Raw genomic sequence first — 15,000 nt, 5'->3', positions numbered from 1 at the left:
TTTCTGGTTGTGTGTGTGTGTGTGTGTGTGTGTGTGTGTGTGTGTGTGTGTGTGTGTGTGTGTGTGTGTGTGTGTGTGTGTGTGTGTGTGTGTGTGTGTGTGTGTGTGTGTGTGTGTGTGTGTGTGTGTGTGTGTGTTTTGTAGCCTATCATTACTTAGGTATTTGTCTGACAAAATATAGTTGTCAATCAAAATGCTCTTCAAAACTCTTCATGCATATAATCACATTGTGCCTCTATGCATGCATTAAAGTAGCCTGGTGAACCAGCGCCACCCGCTGGACGGCAAAATGTTTTGTCTACGGGTGGGTCTGGCCTCGCATAATGATTCAATGAAGCCAGAATGCCATGAATCTGGCAAACCAATTATAACGCAAAGATGTGTTTTGAATCAAAGCGGGCAGCGTTTTGAGGGAAGGTTGTTCTCATCAACAATCTTCGGATGTATTATGCATCGAGGCCAGACTAAATTAGACATCCACATTTAGTCTGGTTTATCAGGCATGCATTGAAGACTGTGTTTTCCACAACACTGACTGGCCTAGTGGTTAGAGAGTTGGTCTTCCAATCTAGGGGTTGCAGGTTCGAATCCCCCCTGACCTCTCCCTACATCTCCATCCATGGCTGAAGTGCCCATGAGCAAGGCACCTAACACCGCATTGCTCCAGGGACTGTAACCAATACCCTGAAAAACAATAGCTGTAAGTCGCTTTGAATAAATGAAAGCGTCAGCTAAGTGCAATGTAATGTAATATAATGTAATGTAATAATAAAATACTACTACTACTACTACTACGGCTGCTGCTACAGCTACTGCTACTACTACTACTACTACTACTAGTACTGCTAGCGCTACTGCTACTATTACTATTACTACTGCTAGTACTACTGCTACTACTGCTTTTACCACTATTACTAACAGTAATACTGCTGCTGCTACTACTACTTCTACTGCTGCTGCTGCTACTACTACTACTACTGCTACTGCTGCTTCTACTACTACTACTACTACTACTACTACTACTGCTACTACTGCTACTACTACTACTGCTGCTGCTACTACTACTACTACTACTACTACTACTACTACTACTACTACTACTACTGCTACTGCTACTGCTGTTACTACTACTACTACTGCTGCTACTACTGCTGCTGCTACTGTTGCTTCTACTACTACTACTGCTACTACTACTGCTACTACTACTGCTACTACTACTGCTAGGTTGGACGTGTGGAGCCCTGCAATGCAATTAATTGTAAATGGTAGGGAACAGAAACGCACTGGAGAATTGGAAATTGAGAATGCAAAAATTATTATAATCGAATGCAATACCACTGTGAGAAGGCAAAACTATTACAGTGTATTGCAAATTAATGCAAAACAGTGGTCTAACCAACAACATATTTAACCAACATGACCCCTTAAGTATGTGTTAAATAAAATGTCTCTTGTCTTTGCATAAGGGACCAGAATAGAGACAGCGTGTGGGCTGTCATAGCAGTTTTGTATTCATAACGACTGCTGTTCAGGAACTCTCCTAATGGCCCTCAGTGAGTTATTCATTTCGTATAACACTGTGATGTTTACACTATTAAACATACTGCCAGGACACTGATGATAAATTGACCAGTAACTTTTCTTTTTCTGTCACTTCTGGCAAAATATACTGTATCTCGCGCTCCCGTTCTCTCTCTCTCTCTCTCTCTCTCTCTCTCTCTCTCTCTCTCTCTCTCTCTCTCTCTCTCTCTCTCTCTCTCTCGCACACACACACACAAATGCTTTCTCTCTTTTTACCCACTCTGCTGCTCACACACACATACACACACACACAGACAGACACACACACACACACACACACACACACACACACACACACACACACACACACACACACACACACACACACACACACTCACACACACTACATGGCCTCCTGCTGAACCCTAATCGTCCTCATATGACTCTATATGCACTCGATGCACTTCCGACTGTTGCCATGGAAACCCCCTAACCCTCCTCCCCGGTTGAGGGGGGGGGGGGGGGGGGGGTCAGCGACAGCTGTAGGGAGTAGCCAGACCACGGCCTACTGGTGACGCACCACCTTCTCTGCTGCTTCTAGACAGGCCAAGAGCAATGTCAATATCGTTTCTAGAGATGCACCGGATCCTGATTTTTAGGATCCCGCAGGATACCGGATCCAGTGCTTAAGATCCTGCCGGATCCGGAACCGGATACCGGATCCTACGAAAGGGTTGAAATACATAGCCAACTCGCACACATGGGCCCTTTTTATTACATTGGCGCAAACTGTTTTTTTACTGCCACACTGCCTTCAACAACCGCTTCCAAAGGGCATTCACTCTATGCAGCGATTGGGGTTGTGAAAGACTGACTGAAAAGCCTTGGCTACTTAAAAAGTAGAGATGCCCCAGATCCTGATTTTTAGGATCCTGCCGGATACCGGATCCACTGCTTAACACATTGAATACCGGCGGTGCTCACGGAATTATGTCGTAGAATACCAGCGTTCTAAGCCCTTTTTTGACGTTTTTTTGTAGACTCACAGCTTATTATGTGATAGGGCCACTGAAATATGTTATGACTCGTTCGAAAGTGGAGACGCTGCCCTCTTAGTAGGTGAAAACTGTGTGTCTCTACGAGCTTTTATTGCCGAGTAAACCCACGCTAAACCGAAGCGGGTATCCATGGAATTCAGCTACAATCGGAGATATTGAGGTTTTTGTGAAGGGTGCGCTTCTTCAGAATGTGACGAGTTTGAAAGGGGATGAGTTGGTTTTAATCACAATTTGGTGCAAGGTTAGCTCTGACACACATCTTCCTGCTCGTCAAGACACACCTCCTGCTCTAAACCACTACGACACCGGCAATCAATGCCCTTCGAAATCCACGTTTTTTCGCACAGACTGAACACAAGCTCTTTGCACACATGCAGAAGGTCGGACATTTGCTAAAATAGTTCCCGATGACTCCCGAAATAATAGCCCAACATTGACAACAAATGCCAATGATATGATGCTTAGATGTAGCCCATCCGATCCATATGTAGCCATCTATGCTAGCTTCTGGCTTTTCACATACAGGAAGACACAGACAGTGCAACATGGGGCTGAATAATCAAATAAACTTATCTGGTTGGCGATCAAACTTCCAAATCGGAGCGCATTACTCCAATTACAATTCGGGTGCCATTTTGATCCAAGGATCTGGTAAAGGTCTAGGTAGCAAGCCCAGAAAGTTCAAGATACTCCTGGCACGATATACAATGGTCTCTGTGTTTACCTATTGCGTGAAGTCAGACACAATACACGCTACCGATCGTAGGCTACTAGGGAAACAACATAGCACGATTCACGAATACGGCAGCACACCTCCTGCTCTGTCACACTACGACACCAGCAATCGATGCCCTTTGAAATCCCCGTTTTTCACGTGGACTGAACACAAACTCTTTGCACACATGCAGAGGGTGAGACATTTGCTAAAATAGCTCCCGATGACTCCCGAAATAATAGCCCAACATTGACAACAAATCCAAATGATATGATGCTTAGATGTAGCCTAGCCCATCCGATCCGAATCATATGCGGTGGCAGATGGACACTCCCAACTGAGATCGCTCCCGGACGTGTAGTCCCAGGTGTTTCTATCACTCCCGGACGTGTAGTCCCACCCGATTATATTTCACGTATTATCATACATTGCCGCATGCAAGCAATTTAGGGTTAGGGTTAGGTTTAGGGTTAGGTTAGGGTTAGAAACAAAAAACTAACATCAAAAAGATAACTAGCTCCGTTATATGGCGGTGGGATCGATAGTCTGGCTAGTGGGGGCGAGCCGACAGGGGAGCGTCCTGCGTTGGGAGCGACAATCAGGGAATCATGATATGTAGCCATGCTAGCTTCTGGCTTCTCACATACAGGAAGACACAGAAACGTATCTTTTTGGCGATCAAACGTCCAAATCGGAGCGCATTACTCCAATCACATATCGGGTGCCATTTGGATCCAAGGATCTGGTAAAGGTCTAGCAAGTCCAGAAAGTTCAAGATACTCCAGGCACGATATACAATGGTGTTTACCTATTGCGTGAAGTCAGAGACAACACATGCTACAGTGACCGTACTAGGGAAATCAATGCAGGCAGCGCGATAGGCGACATGGGTTGGCATCCAGACATCTTGGTAAGTTAAATTAAAATATCCAAATCATAACACTCAAACATCATAACAATCAAACAACTTTGGACTGCAAATGTTGTCATTTATGTCCATAACAGAGCTACCAAAATCACATATATTGTCCATTGAAGGGTGTAGATTCAAAATATGATATTTAAATGCAAAAACGTATTTTTACGTTTTGGTATACAACGCATGGGCGTGAAAAACGCATTATTACGTCGTCGGTACTCAATGTGTTAAGATCCTGCCGGATCCGGATAGTCTGAAAAACCCTATTATCCTGCCGGATCCGGAACCGGATCTTGGATTCTGTACATCTCTAATCGTTTCTGATCTCCGGAACAATCGGGGAACTCCACCCACTTTGTCGGACACCGGTCAACCAGTAGCAAACCAAGTAAGGTGTGTCAACCATGCCGTTTGGGAAACATTCATTTTTATGCTCTTGGGCAGACCAAGTCTTGAAGAGATTTGAAAGTCGATGATGATAATCAGGCTAGTAAGGAGGGTACCCTGTTCCCTTTGATGAGAGATACCCTTACCACCTCCCATCCCTAGCCATTTCATTTTATTTACAAATATTATAAATAAAGCTTTTAATGGACATTAATTTTCAAAACTTGAAAACATACAGTATTGTTTATGGCGCACTAGAAATGCACAATTAAAATATATTTATTTGGACCCCTACCCTTACCACCCCCCATCCCTTGCCATTAGGAAGAACGGGTGTCCCTATATTTTTACATATTTACATTGAGCAAGGCACCTGACCTCACGTTGCTCCAGGGACTGTAGCCTGTCACCTGAAATGACTGTAGCCACATTGAGCCCAATGTGATGCAAAACCCGCACCTCCACCTCTCCCCAATCATGGAGATGCAGTGTTAAGTTAACCCAGTTTAGGGAGTGAAGAAGGAACTCTGATATAGTTTCAATGTAACTCAATATAGTGTTACTTTAACCCATTTTAGGGAGTTAAAAAGTAACTCTTGGCACAATGTTAAATATTAACTATATTGAATATGTTAATTTAACTCTTTAGAGTGTGGAGCCATATAAACCCGCAAAAAGTGTTAAAATTGACTCTGTGGGAGTTGATTCAACATTCCAGTTTTTGCTGTGCATCCACCTGGCAGCATCTAAATTGGAGGTGATTTAGTTGGCTGGTGTTAATTTAGAGCCCTATTTGTATAGCATAAAGGATCACAATGTCATGAGCCACACCTGGCTACTACTCTCACATACGTAATGGTTAAATCCTCACACCCATACAGTATATGGTGCCGGTTCGTGCACATGCATCAACATACTGATGCTAACACAAGCAAAATAGTAAATGGGAGCATATTGGCTAGAGGGATTAACCCATTGATGCTTCAAGCACTTTCCAAAAAAGGCTGCTGAATGCCTAAGACCTTTTTAAGAAAAGGTTCCCTCAGCCTATAACCGAAATATCTCAGCCTTCGAAGCACATAAAAACTTGCCATAAGTTGCATTTAAATATTTTATGTAATTCATTAAGACCCTCGTCTTGCATTAGAATGTGTTCGTTCAACTCTAACATACTAAGATTTAAAAAAAAAAAAAAAATGTCTTAAATCTCATGAGCCTGAATGTTGCGTAATGCAGCTCCAGGCGCCAGGGCCAATGTTGTGCAACGCAACATCCAGCATCAATGGGTTAAACATAATCATACTGACCGCAAGAACTATGAGCTCATAAAAAGTTCGGAAAGCATCTCAAATTGTGACTTTACTTTTCATATGTGAGTTCAGATTAAGCACACACAGACATACACACACACACACACACACACACACACACACACACACACACACACACACACACACACACACACACACACACACACACACACACACACACACACACACACACACACACACACACACACACACACACACATAGACACACACAAAGATACACACAGCGCCACCACCACAAATTCCCGACTTCCTTGCTCGGGCTCCAATTACTTAGAAACCGCTAAGTGTCTCCAGTCCTCTTCCTCCTCTAAGGGTCTCCAGTCCTCTTCCTCCTCTAAGTGTCTCCAGTCCTCTTCCTCTTCCTCCTCCTCTACTCTGGGAGTTCAGCCACAAGTGGAGAGGAGAAGATGTAGGCTGGAACTGGACTAGGGGAGAAATAGGACCCGGGCACTTTTGGCTTAAAGGGGCCCCTCATTATTGCGCAGAACTGACTCACCGGTGAGCCCTGCACCCTTTACATTTTTGAAAATAGGGGCCCACGAGGGTGCAGGGCCCAATGGGAAATGCCCGCTATGCCAGACGGCCAGGGGCCCACAAGGGTGCAGGGCCCACCGGGAAATGCCCGCTATGCCAGATGGCCAGTCCAGCCCTGTATGTGGGCTGAAAATGCCTTGCCAGTAATCTAATCAACGCTGCATTCTTTGTTTAGGAAGTGTGGTCATTTGTTTTCAGCTCCTACAGTGTTGCTCTTTTCTTCTCTCTTTTTCCTCTAAATCACTTTTACCAAAATGAGTTTCCAGATGGTCGTGCACATTGCTGTTTTCCCTCTCTTTCTTCAGCGGCATCTCACACATCTTTTTTCTGTCTTTTGCACTGTATCCGTCTTCTATCTATCTATCTATCTATCTATCTATCTATCTATCTATCTATCTATCTATCTATCTATCTATCTATCTATCTATCTATCTATCTATCGAGGGTCATTCCATGTTAAATCACATTCCCTCTCTAGTTAAACCTCTTAGATTTGCCTGATTTGCCATGTACAGGTACATTTTGAAGTGTTGCAAGGTCATATGTCATGTGTTTTGGTCAAATGTTGTCCATACCCTAAAGGCAGCTTATTGGTATTGTGGTATTGTGGTATTGTGGTATTGTGGTATTGTGGTATTGTGGTATTGCGGTATTGTGGTATTGTGGTATGGTACTCCTTGGCAGTGGGGAGTGGTAACTGCACTCCACCACCACTAGATGGCCTTATACTCTCATGGTTCAGCCAGAGCCGTAGTCATTTTGTGGGTTTTAAATAGTGTTACTGTCAGACAGACCCAGGCTTTATTAAGCATGTCATGTATTTAATCCAGGGTTCACGTTAGCCGGCCGTGGCCGGACATTGGCCGTTTTGCATCATGAATGACCGGGAAAATAAAATGTGACCGGCCAAAATGTCCGACAAAAAATGACTACAATTGATCAGTAAATAATATTAGCTCATTTTAAATACTGAATGTTACACAAAACACCAGTGATATGAAACTGAACAAAGCCGAAAATAGTTATGAATAGCCTAGGTAAATGAACGTGTCATAGTCTAAACCGCACGCAATAGTGTTGCTTGCGCTCTCGCCCCCCTCGGCGTTCTCCCCAATCAAGTTGCTTCCCTATCACTTGACTCACGCTGGCTGATGTCGAGGAACAATTCAGGGTTATTTATTTTATTTTATCAGTAAACACAAAGGGCATTGCGCTTGCAAAACCGTTTCATGCCCAATTGCGAAGTCAAGCCTGGGACCCAATGCGATGGCATGCGCAGCATCGAATCACTTTCACTTTTACCTCTACTGAAAAATGGTGGTGGATCTCAAGTAGGCTAGGCTACAGTCGAGGGTCAAATTAAACATTTCAGAGAACGATATGCTCACGAGACGTCCCAGTAAAAGTCCATGCAGGGCTTTATCACTTTTTTCATCACCGGCCAAAATGGCTAGTGGATGTATCTCACACGTCCACATACTGTAATAGAGCGTCGTACGGAACGTGTCAATTCCCTTGAGAGCGCTAGCCTAGTAACTCCCTTTAGTTCTACACAATCGTTTCGATCTGAAAGACAGTCTGGCGAGGATGACTCATAACGTCCAAGATCATGGGCCCTGTGTCATAATGGCCAAGCATTCCAACCTTAACAGTTTCTCTGCCCAATCAGAGAGCAGGGCAGTGTGTCATAATAGCCAAGTATTCTGCCCCCTACGGAATTTACAATAGGCAACTCCCCAGACCTAATCTCACTTGTGATTAGGTCTGGTGTTAACCAGGCAATGAGAGCGCAGGAACACAACGCTATACAGTTCAAATTTCAGTAGCGTTGTTACCGTTACTGCACAACCAACCATTACAGTCATCACATCGTTACCCAATTTGAGTAGGGAAATCCTCTTAGGATTTGCTGATAAAACACAATGTTTTCAGTCGATAACTTGGCTAGATATGGCTATGCGCGCAGCACGTTGACTGGTTGACTGCTTTTTTTTTTCTTTCAGTTCGCTCGAGCTCTCGGGTATGTGAAAGAGAGCGCGAGTTTGCTCCTAGTGCATACAAGCAGCTGGCTCTTTAACACCAGCGAACTGGCCCAACGCTAGTGAAATTTAAGTTTTGCTGGTAGAAAAGACCCATTTACTAGTCACTTTGACCCATTAGGGAGTGTGTGTTTGGCTGAGGGAAGGTCCGTTAGATATTCTAAATGTCCGGTATTCTGCAATGCAGCCGGCCACTTGTCCGGCCAGTAAGAATTCTAGCGTGAACACTGATTTAATCTATGCCAATTAAACATTATTTACCATGTAATACTGATTCATCATGATACTGTCTCTTTTGTGTCCTTCTGAGGAAAAAAAACCCAACTGATATTGGATAACTCTGTGACTACGTACAGTCACCAGTAGAGGGCTATAGTACAGAGCACTTCAGCCTCTTCCATATCGCTTTGGTTACAGTCCCACATTTAGCGCTAGTGTTTTGCTTTTACTGTACCTCCTGAAAAACGTAGTTAAGGGAAAGCTGGCACCATTTTTCTTTTCATTTTCTAAAGACACACAGCAGTTTCACTCCATGTCTAGTTTATTCCATCTGTAATTTCTCCCCACATCACTGTATATCCGGGATGTGGCTTCCTAACATTGTACATAATCTCCCCAACGCTGCATTCTACAATTAGGGTTATGTGACTTCTGTAAAAGGTCCTGATGGCTGGATGTTTGACGTCTGAAAGTAGGTCTACTATACTATTTAGGCTGCTTCTGTACTGTATGTGCACTGTGTTTGGAGCCTTTTGAAGTGTATTGGCTGGAGATGTTCCACTAGATGGCGTGCAAGACAAAGCTGGTTAGGGGCAAGTGTCCTACAGTAGGCGCTTCACTGTGAGACTAGAAGAGAAGAGTAAAGAAGTATTCCCTTTTGGGCCAGGCTACTGTCAAGTCAAGTCAGCTTTTACTGTCACTTTCTTCATATGCACAAGTCATACAAGGAAAATGAAATTACGTTTTTCTCTCAATACCATGCCAAGACATAGACATACAGTACACAGGGCTGACATTTTACTGACTGACAGAGTGCAAGACCGGACCGGTAACACTGGTATAGAGACTGGTATACCAGACTGGTAACAATAAGTGATAAAAAAAATACTGGTCATGCAAAGCAGGGCTTTATTCCAATTCCATTTCTTGGTTCTCCTCAGATAGGCGTAAACTATGGGGTAAATCTATGTGTGTGTACAACCACAACTCTGTAACAGTTTATTAACTTTAACCCATTGACGCCTAAGGCACCTGCAAAAAAGGGTGCTGAATGCCTGAGCCCTTTTTAAGAAAAGCTGCCCTCAGCCCTAAAAAACCTAAATATCTCAGCTTCTGAAGCACTTAAAAATATGCACTAAGTTGCATTTAAATGCTAAGACCCTCATCTTTCATTAGAATGTGTTCGTTCATCTCAAACAAAGATTTTTATTAAAGCTGTCTCAAATCTCATGAGCCTGAATGTTGCGTAATGCAGCTCCAGGCACCAGGGCCAATGTTGCGCAACGCAACATCAGGCATCAATGGGTTAAATAGAGAGAAAAAAAGCTCCCGCACACAAGTGTTCACATTTGCAGAGTTAACTTGTAGCGTTTTGGTCTATTGACCTTCTTCAAGCAATTCGACCAATTAGAGAGAAACGTTCTGAATAAAATCTCAAAATGGGAATAGTGTGCGGGACGTTTCTTGTCTCCAACGTTGGTGACCCAGGGGTCACACTCTGACACACCTGGCAAAAGGTGGTGTGCAAGAATTCTTGAAAATTAAATAAAATAGATACTTTTATTCTGAAATGTCACAGCATATTTGTTTGAGATCAATCTCGCTGCTACCGTATGATGCTATAGGGAAGGGGTCTATCAGATATAGAATACTTTTTAAGTTGCTGATGAATGACTGGTAGACATTTTGAAGCTCCCTCATTTGAAGACAGTGTGTGTGGTATGTGTATGTATGCACATGTACCGTAGGTATAACCGTAGGTATATCCGTGTGTGTGTGTATGTGTGTGTGTGTGTGTGTGTGTGTGTGTGTGTGTGTGTGGTGCGTCTATGTGTGTGCGCGCGGTGTGTCTATGTGTGCGTGCGGTGTGTCTATGTGTGCGCACGGTGTGTCTTTGTGTGTGTGCGAGCGGTGTGTCTATGTGTGCGCGCGATCTGTCTGTGTGTGTGTCTATGTGTGCGCGCGGTGTGTCTGTGTGTGTCTATGTGTGCGCGCGCGGTGTGTGTCTGGGTGTGTGTCTATGTGTGCGCGCGGTGTGTGTCTGGGTGTGTGTGCATGCCGTGTACATTTACTTACTTTTCCTCCTGTAGGTGTCAAAGGATGTCAAAGTTAAAGAAGACAAAAAAGCTAAAAAGAAAAAAGAAAAAGCTGAGAAAGAGAAAGTAGGTAGGCCCAGGCCCAGTGTGGATAAACCTGCTCAGGTGCGTGGTGTGGGTGTGCTCGCCTCGCCTCGCTCACGGCCCATGATGCATCTGCACTCTGACAAAAATGACCGCCAAGACTAACACCTGCTCTCTAAAACGCCAAGAACGCTTTCGAATGACATTGACCCAGCAGTTGAAAAAAGTAGCTGCTGCTTGTATTGATGAAGGCACTTTTTGTGTGTGTGTTGCGCAATGTGGTTTGATATGGCTGGCTAGTTTGGTTGCATTGGTTTTGACGCTAAACGTACTGTAAGTGTAAAGTAAGACGTGGGTGCTGCTCAAGTGCCTTACGGTATTATGAATGCTGTGAAATGAAACAAAAAAGATTTAGCTTGGATTCCTTAAAGTTTTTTCGTTCGGTGCCTTTCTGTCTGTGTCTGCTGCACGCGTTATTGTCCAAGAGAGCTTTAGGCATATTGAGTTAGGTACACTACAGTATGTCTTTTATGTTTAGTGTCTTTGATTTGTGTGCCCTCATACATGGCTCAGTTGTATGCTCTAAAATAAATAAATAAAGAAGCACTCATCAGATGTATATGCATACATGGCTCAGTTGTATTCTCTGCCCTCTGTGTCCCCTGCTTCTGGTTTGTTCAGATGGGGGTTTGCAGTGAAGTATACGTAGAGCATCTTGGCCTGTTGTTATTAGGTACGTCTTTCTGTGACTATCAGCATCGTGTCTAAAATGTGTCTGCTTTGATACTGAAACAATGACTTCTTGCTTCTAGCTCAGTTGTCTTGTTTGACCCCTGGGGGTCGTTAGCGTTAGCTGTGGAGTGGTGGTGGTGCATCTTGGCCTGTTGTGCATGGCATGGAGCCTCTGGTGGAAATGGGACACTCATGGCTCTCCTCCCTCCAGTGATGGCCGGCCTACCTGGATGTAGAAGCTACAATACAATGCCATATATTCCAAAACAAGCATGTCATTACAGTGTCATAATAGTGTCATGCAGGTGTCATTAGCATTATGTCCATGTCATAAACATTTTATCACTGTTGGCCTTAAGTGACATTCGGTTATGGCAAAGACAGCCATAACCAAAGGTCACTTAAGGCCAACAGTTTATGACATGGACATTATGTTTATGACTTATCTATGACTGTGTCATGACACTATTATGACACTGTGATAACATGCTTCTGACACCGGTGTCAAGTTAAGTGTTACCAACCTTTATACAAGTCTTTACTGACTACAGTGCCTGGGTCTGCTTGTCCATTTTGGAAGGCACTGGATGGAATATATGGCACTGCATTGCAAGCTTCTGAATCCACGTTTCCCCATCACTACACTCCTTCTCCCTTCCTTTACCTTAAAGGGCAACTCCTGCCAATTTCAATGTGCTGTTGTATTGCTCACGCTACCCTTGACTTGTCAGTACCCGGTGACGCTGCATTTGTTGGCTCAGCCCTTTTATGAGCTGTGCTGTTGTATTGCTCACGCTACCCTTGACTTGTAAGTACCCGGTGACGCCACATTTTTTAGCTCAGCCCTTTCCGAGATATGAGCTATTCTAATGGGGGCAACTTTTGATTACATTTCAAAAAAGCATTTTTATTTATTCCCAAAAACATCCAAAAGGTTATGCAACATCAGCAGACAGCTAGCAAAGAGCGATACCTTTTGGGAAAATATTTGGAGTAGGCCTATGCTCATTTTTTTAAAAATGTAAACAAAAGTTGCCCCCATTAGAATAGCTCATATCTCGGAAAGGGCAAGTCAAGTCAAGGGTAGCGTGAGCAATACAACAGCACATTGAAATTGGCAGGAGTTGCCCTTTAACTCACATGTCCAAGGCTGCCTCTCTAAGACCCAGAAGCCTCTACTGTAAGTGCATGGAGTACGTTAGACGTAAGGAGAAATAAAATGGTTCTGCATATCCCAGGTCCAGTTGTTGCAATACAAACGTTGTCAAAATTCAAGAATTTGTGTCCACACATTTTAGACACTACGAAAAAGGTCAGTTTCTTGAGTAGTTTTGGGTCAATAATAGAGGAAAATAACGAGATTTCAAGTGTGTGGACCTTTCCTCTTGAATATAAAGTGTTTAGAGTTTTATTTAGAGTCAGACAGTCAAGCGTTTTGCCAGAGAGAGTAGAGAGAGAGAGGTTCCATTGGCCCATTGTTTCCGGGTTCTATTATTGCCCCCCTTAGGCAGACCTAGGCAGACCTAAGGACTGTTCTATTCATTGTAGGAGCATTATGACACGCCCCTTTAGGCAGACCGGAACCTGGTCGCGTTATGTGCCCATAGAAACCTATTATGTTGGCATATCTCTATATACTTAAAGAATCTCTGGTTTTGCTGAGCTAGCCTTCAGGCTTCTGCAGCTCTTACTACTGATCAGGCGATCAGGTATCAAACAGCATGGTGCTGCTTTGATGGAACGCACTCGTCAACAGTCTGTCGAACTTTGGAAGTTATTACCGTAAATAGCTTTAATAGTTTAGCAATTCAAGCAGAGGAACCATGTGTGTATTGCAGCCGTTGTAAAAACTTGCGGTTGTCTGCTGCAGGGCCGGATAAACGCACAGGCTAGATATGGCTGCAGCCTAGGGGGCCTCCACCTGCCAGGGGGCCCCCACAGGATAGATATGGCTGCAGCCCAGGGGCCCCCACCACAGGATAGATATGGCTGCAGCCTAGGGGCCCCCACCACAGGATAGATATGGCTGCAGCCTAGGGGCCCCCACCACAGGATAGATATGGCTGCAGCCTAGGGGCCCCCACCACAGGCTAGATATGGCTGCAGCCTAGGTCCCCCACAGGCTAGATATGGCTGCAGCCTAGGGGCCCCACAGGCTAGATATGGCTGTAGCCAAGGGCCCCCACAGGATAGATATGGCTGTAGCCAAGGGCCCCCACAGGATAGATATGGCTGTAGCCAAGGGGCCTCCACCTGCCAGGGCCCACCCCTGATTGCCCAAAAGTGAAAAATTGCCGAATTGGGACAGGATGCAATGTTGAAAAATTGATCCACCGTGTTGAGAACAGTTGGTAGACATGTTATCCTGAATTTCTAGCTCGTAATTATGACCCTGTCTATGTACATTTTTCACGAAATTTGCCTTCTGGGGGGTCCCACAGCAACCTGTAGCCTAGGGCCACTGTGCCACCTTAATCTGGCCCTGGTTGTCTGGAGGTTGAGGTTAGTGCTATGTAGACTCATTTCCTCAGTCCCCCTCCTCCAGTCCCCAATGCCCATATAAAGACCATTCGCCTCGAGGCCACAGCATTGCAGCAAACACCCCATAATACTTTTATATGTTGCCGTGGGCATCTGTGTCTCGTCACTCTAGCAATCCACCTCATGGTCTGACACCGTCATCAGAGCACCAGTTATGGTCCAGGTAGGGGTTTACGAGGGTCATGTGTCAGATAGGCAGTTAAGAACCTGACCTCGGGGGACTGTGTATAGGGCCCAGGCTTGGCACTGCATAGAGTTAACTCAACACTATTCATTCCGAACATATATGGTCAGTATAGAGTGGAAGTCAACTCTCTAAACTGTTAAATGCAAGTCTCTGAGTGGAATCACTCGAAAAGTATGAAACGAGGCTGTACTATGTTCAGAATAGTCTTGAATTAACACAACATTGGCCAAATATGCCGTGAGCCTCCACCAGGGAGCAGAATCATCATCTCACTAGGATCCCCGTCTGTGTTTCTCTTCCAGAAAGCCAAGCAAGGTCCCAAGAAGGTCATCAGTCCGTCGGACGACGGCGAGTCCCGCCTGCCGGTCGACTTCAGCAGCCTGTCCACCGGGGAAGGCATCAAACTCACCGACTTCAACTTCCTGGCCGTGCTGGGCAAGGGCAGCTTTGGAAAGGTGGGAACCATTACCCTGATAATCATCGACTTTCAAATCTCTTCGAGACTGTTGCGTCACTAGGAGGGCACGGCCTGGCTAGTGAACCAAAGCTATTGACCATAGCGATGCTAATGAATTACTAAATTACGACGATTACTATGAATTATTCAAATACAACATTTTTACTTCTCTGTCTAAAACATTTAGCTTTGGGAAGGTGTGAACCGTAGCTATTGACCACAGCGATGCTGATGAATTAC

At 44.5% G+C, this 15,000-nt stretch overlaps 1 protein-coding gene across 1 annotated transcript in view; it reads left to right on the top strand.

Moving 5' to 3' along the window:
- LOC134446826 (protein kinase C alpha type-like) overlaps positions 1–15,000 on the top strand; it is a 289,331-nt gene that overhangs the window by 211,561 nt on the left and 62,770 nt on the right. The window contains exon 9 of the mRNA XM_063196121.1: positions 14,606–14,758. Coding sequence (XP_063052191.1) covers positions 14,606–14,758 — 153 coding nt within the window. The remainder of the gene's footprint in view (positions 1–14,605; positions 14,759–15,000) is intronic.

Source organism: Engraulis encrasicolus, chromosome 1, assembly GCF_034702125.1.
Source record: "Engraulis encrasicolus isolate BLACKSEA-1 chromosome 1, IST_EnEncr_1.0, whole genome shotgun sequence".
In the NCBI taxonomy this organism is placed as follows: Eukaryota; Metazoa; Chordata; class Actinopteri; order Clupeiformes; family Engraulidae; genus Engraulis; species Engraulis encrasicolus.
This window is presented reverse-complemented; position numbering and strand designations above follow the sequence as displayed.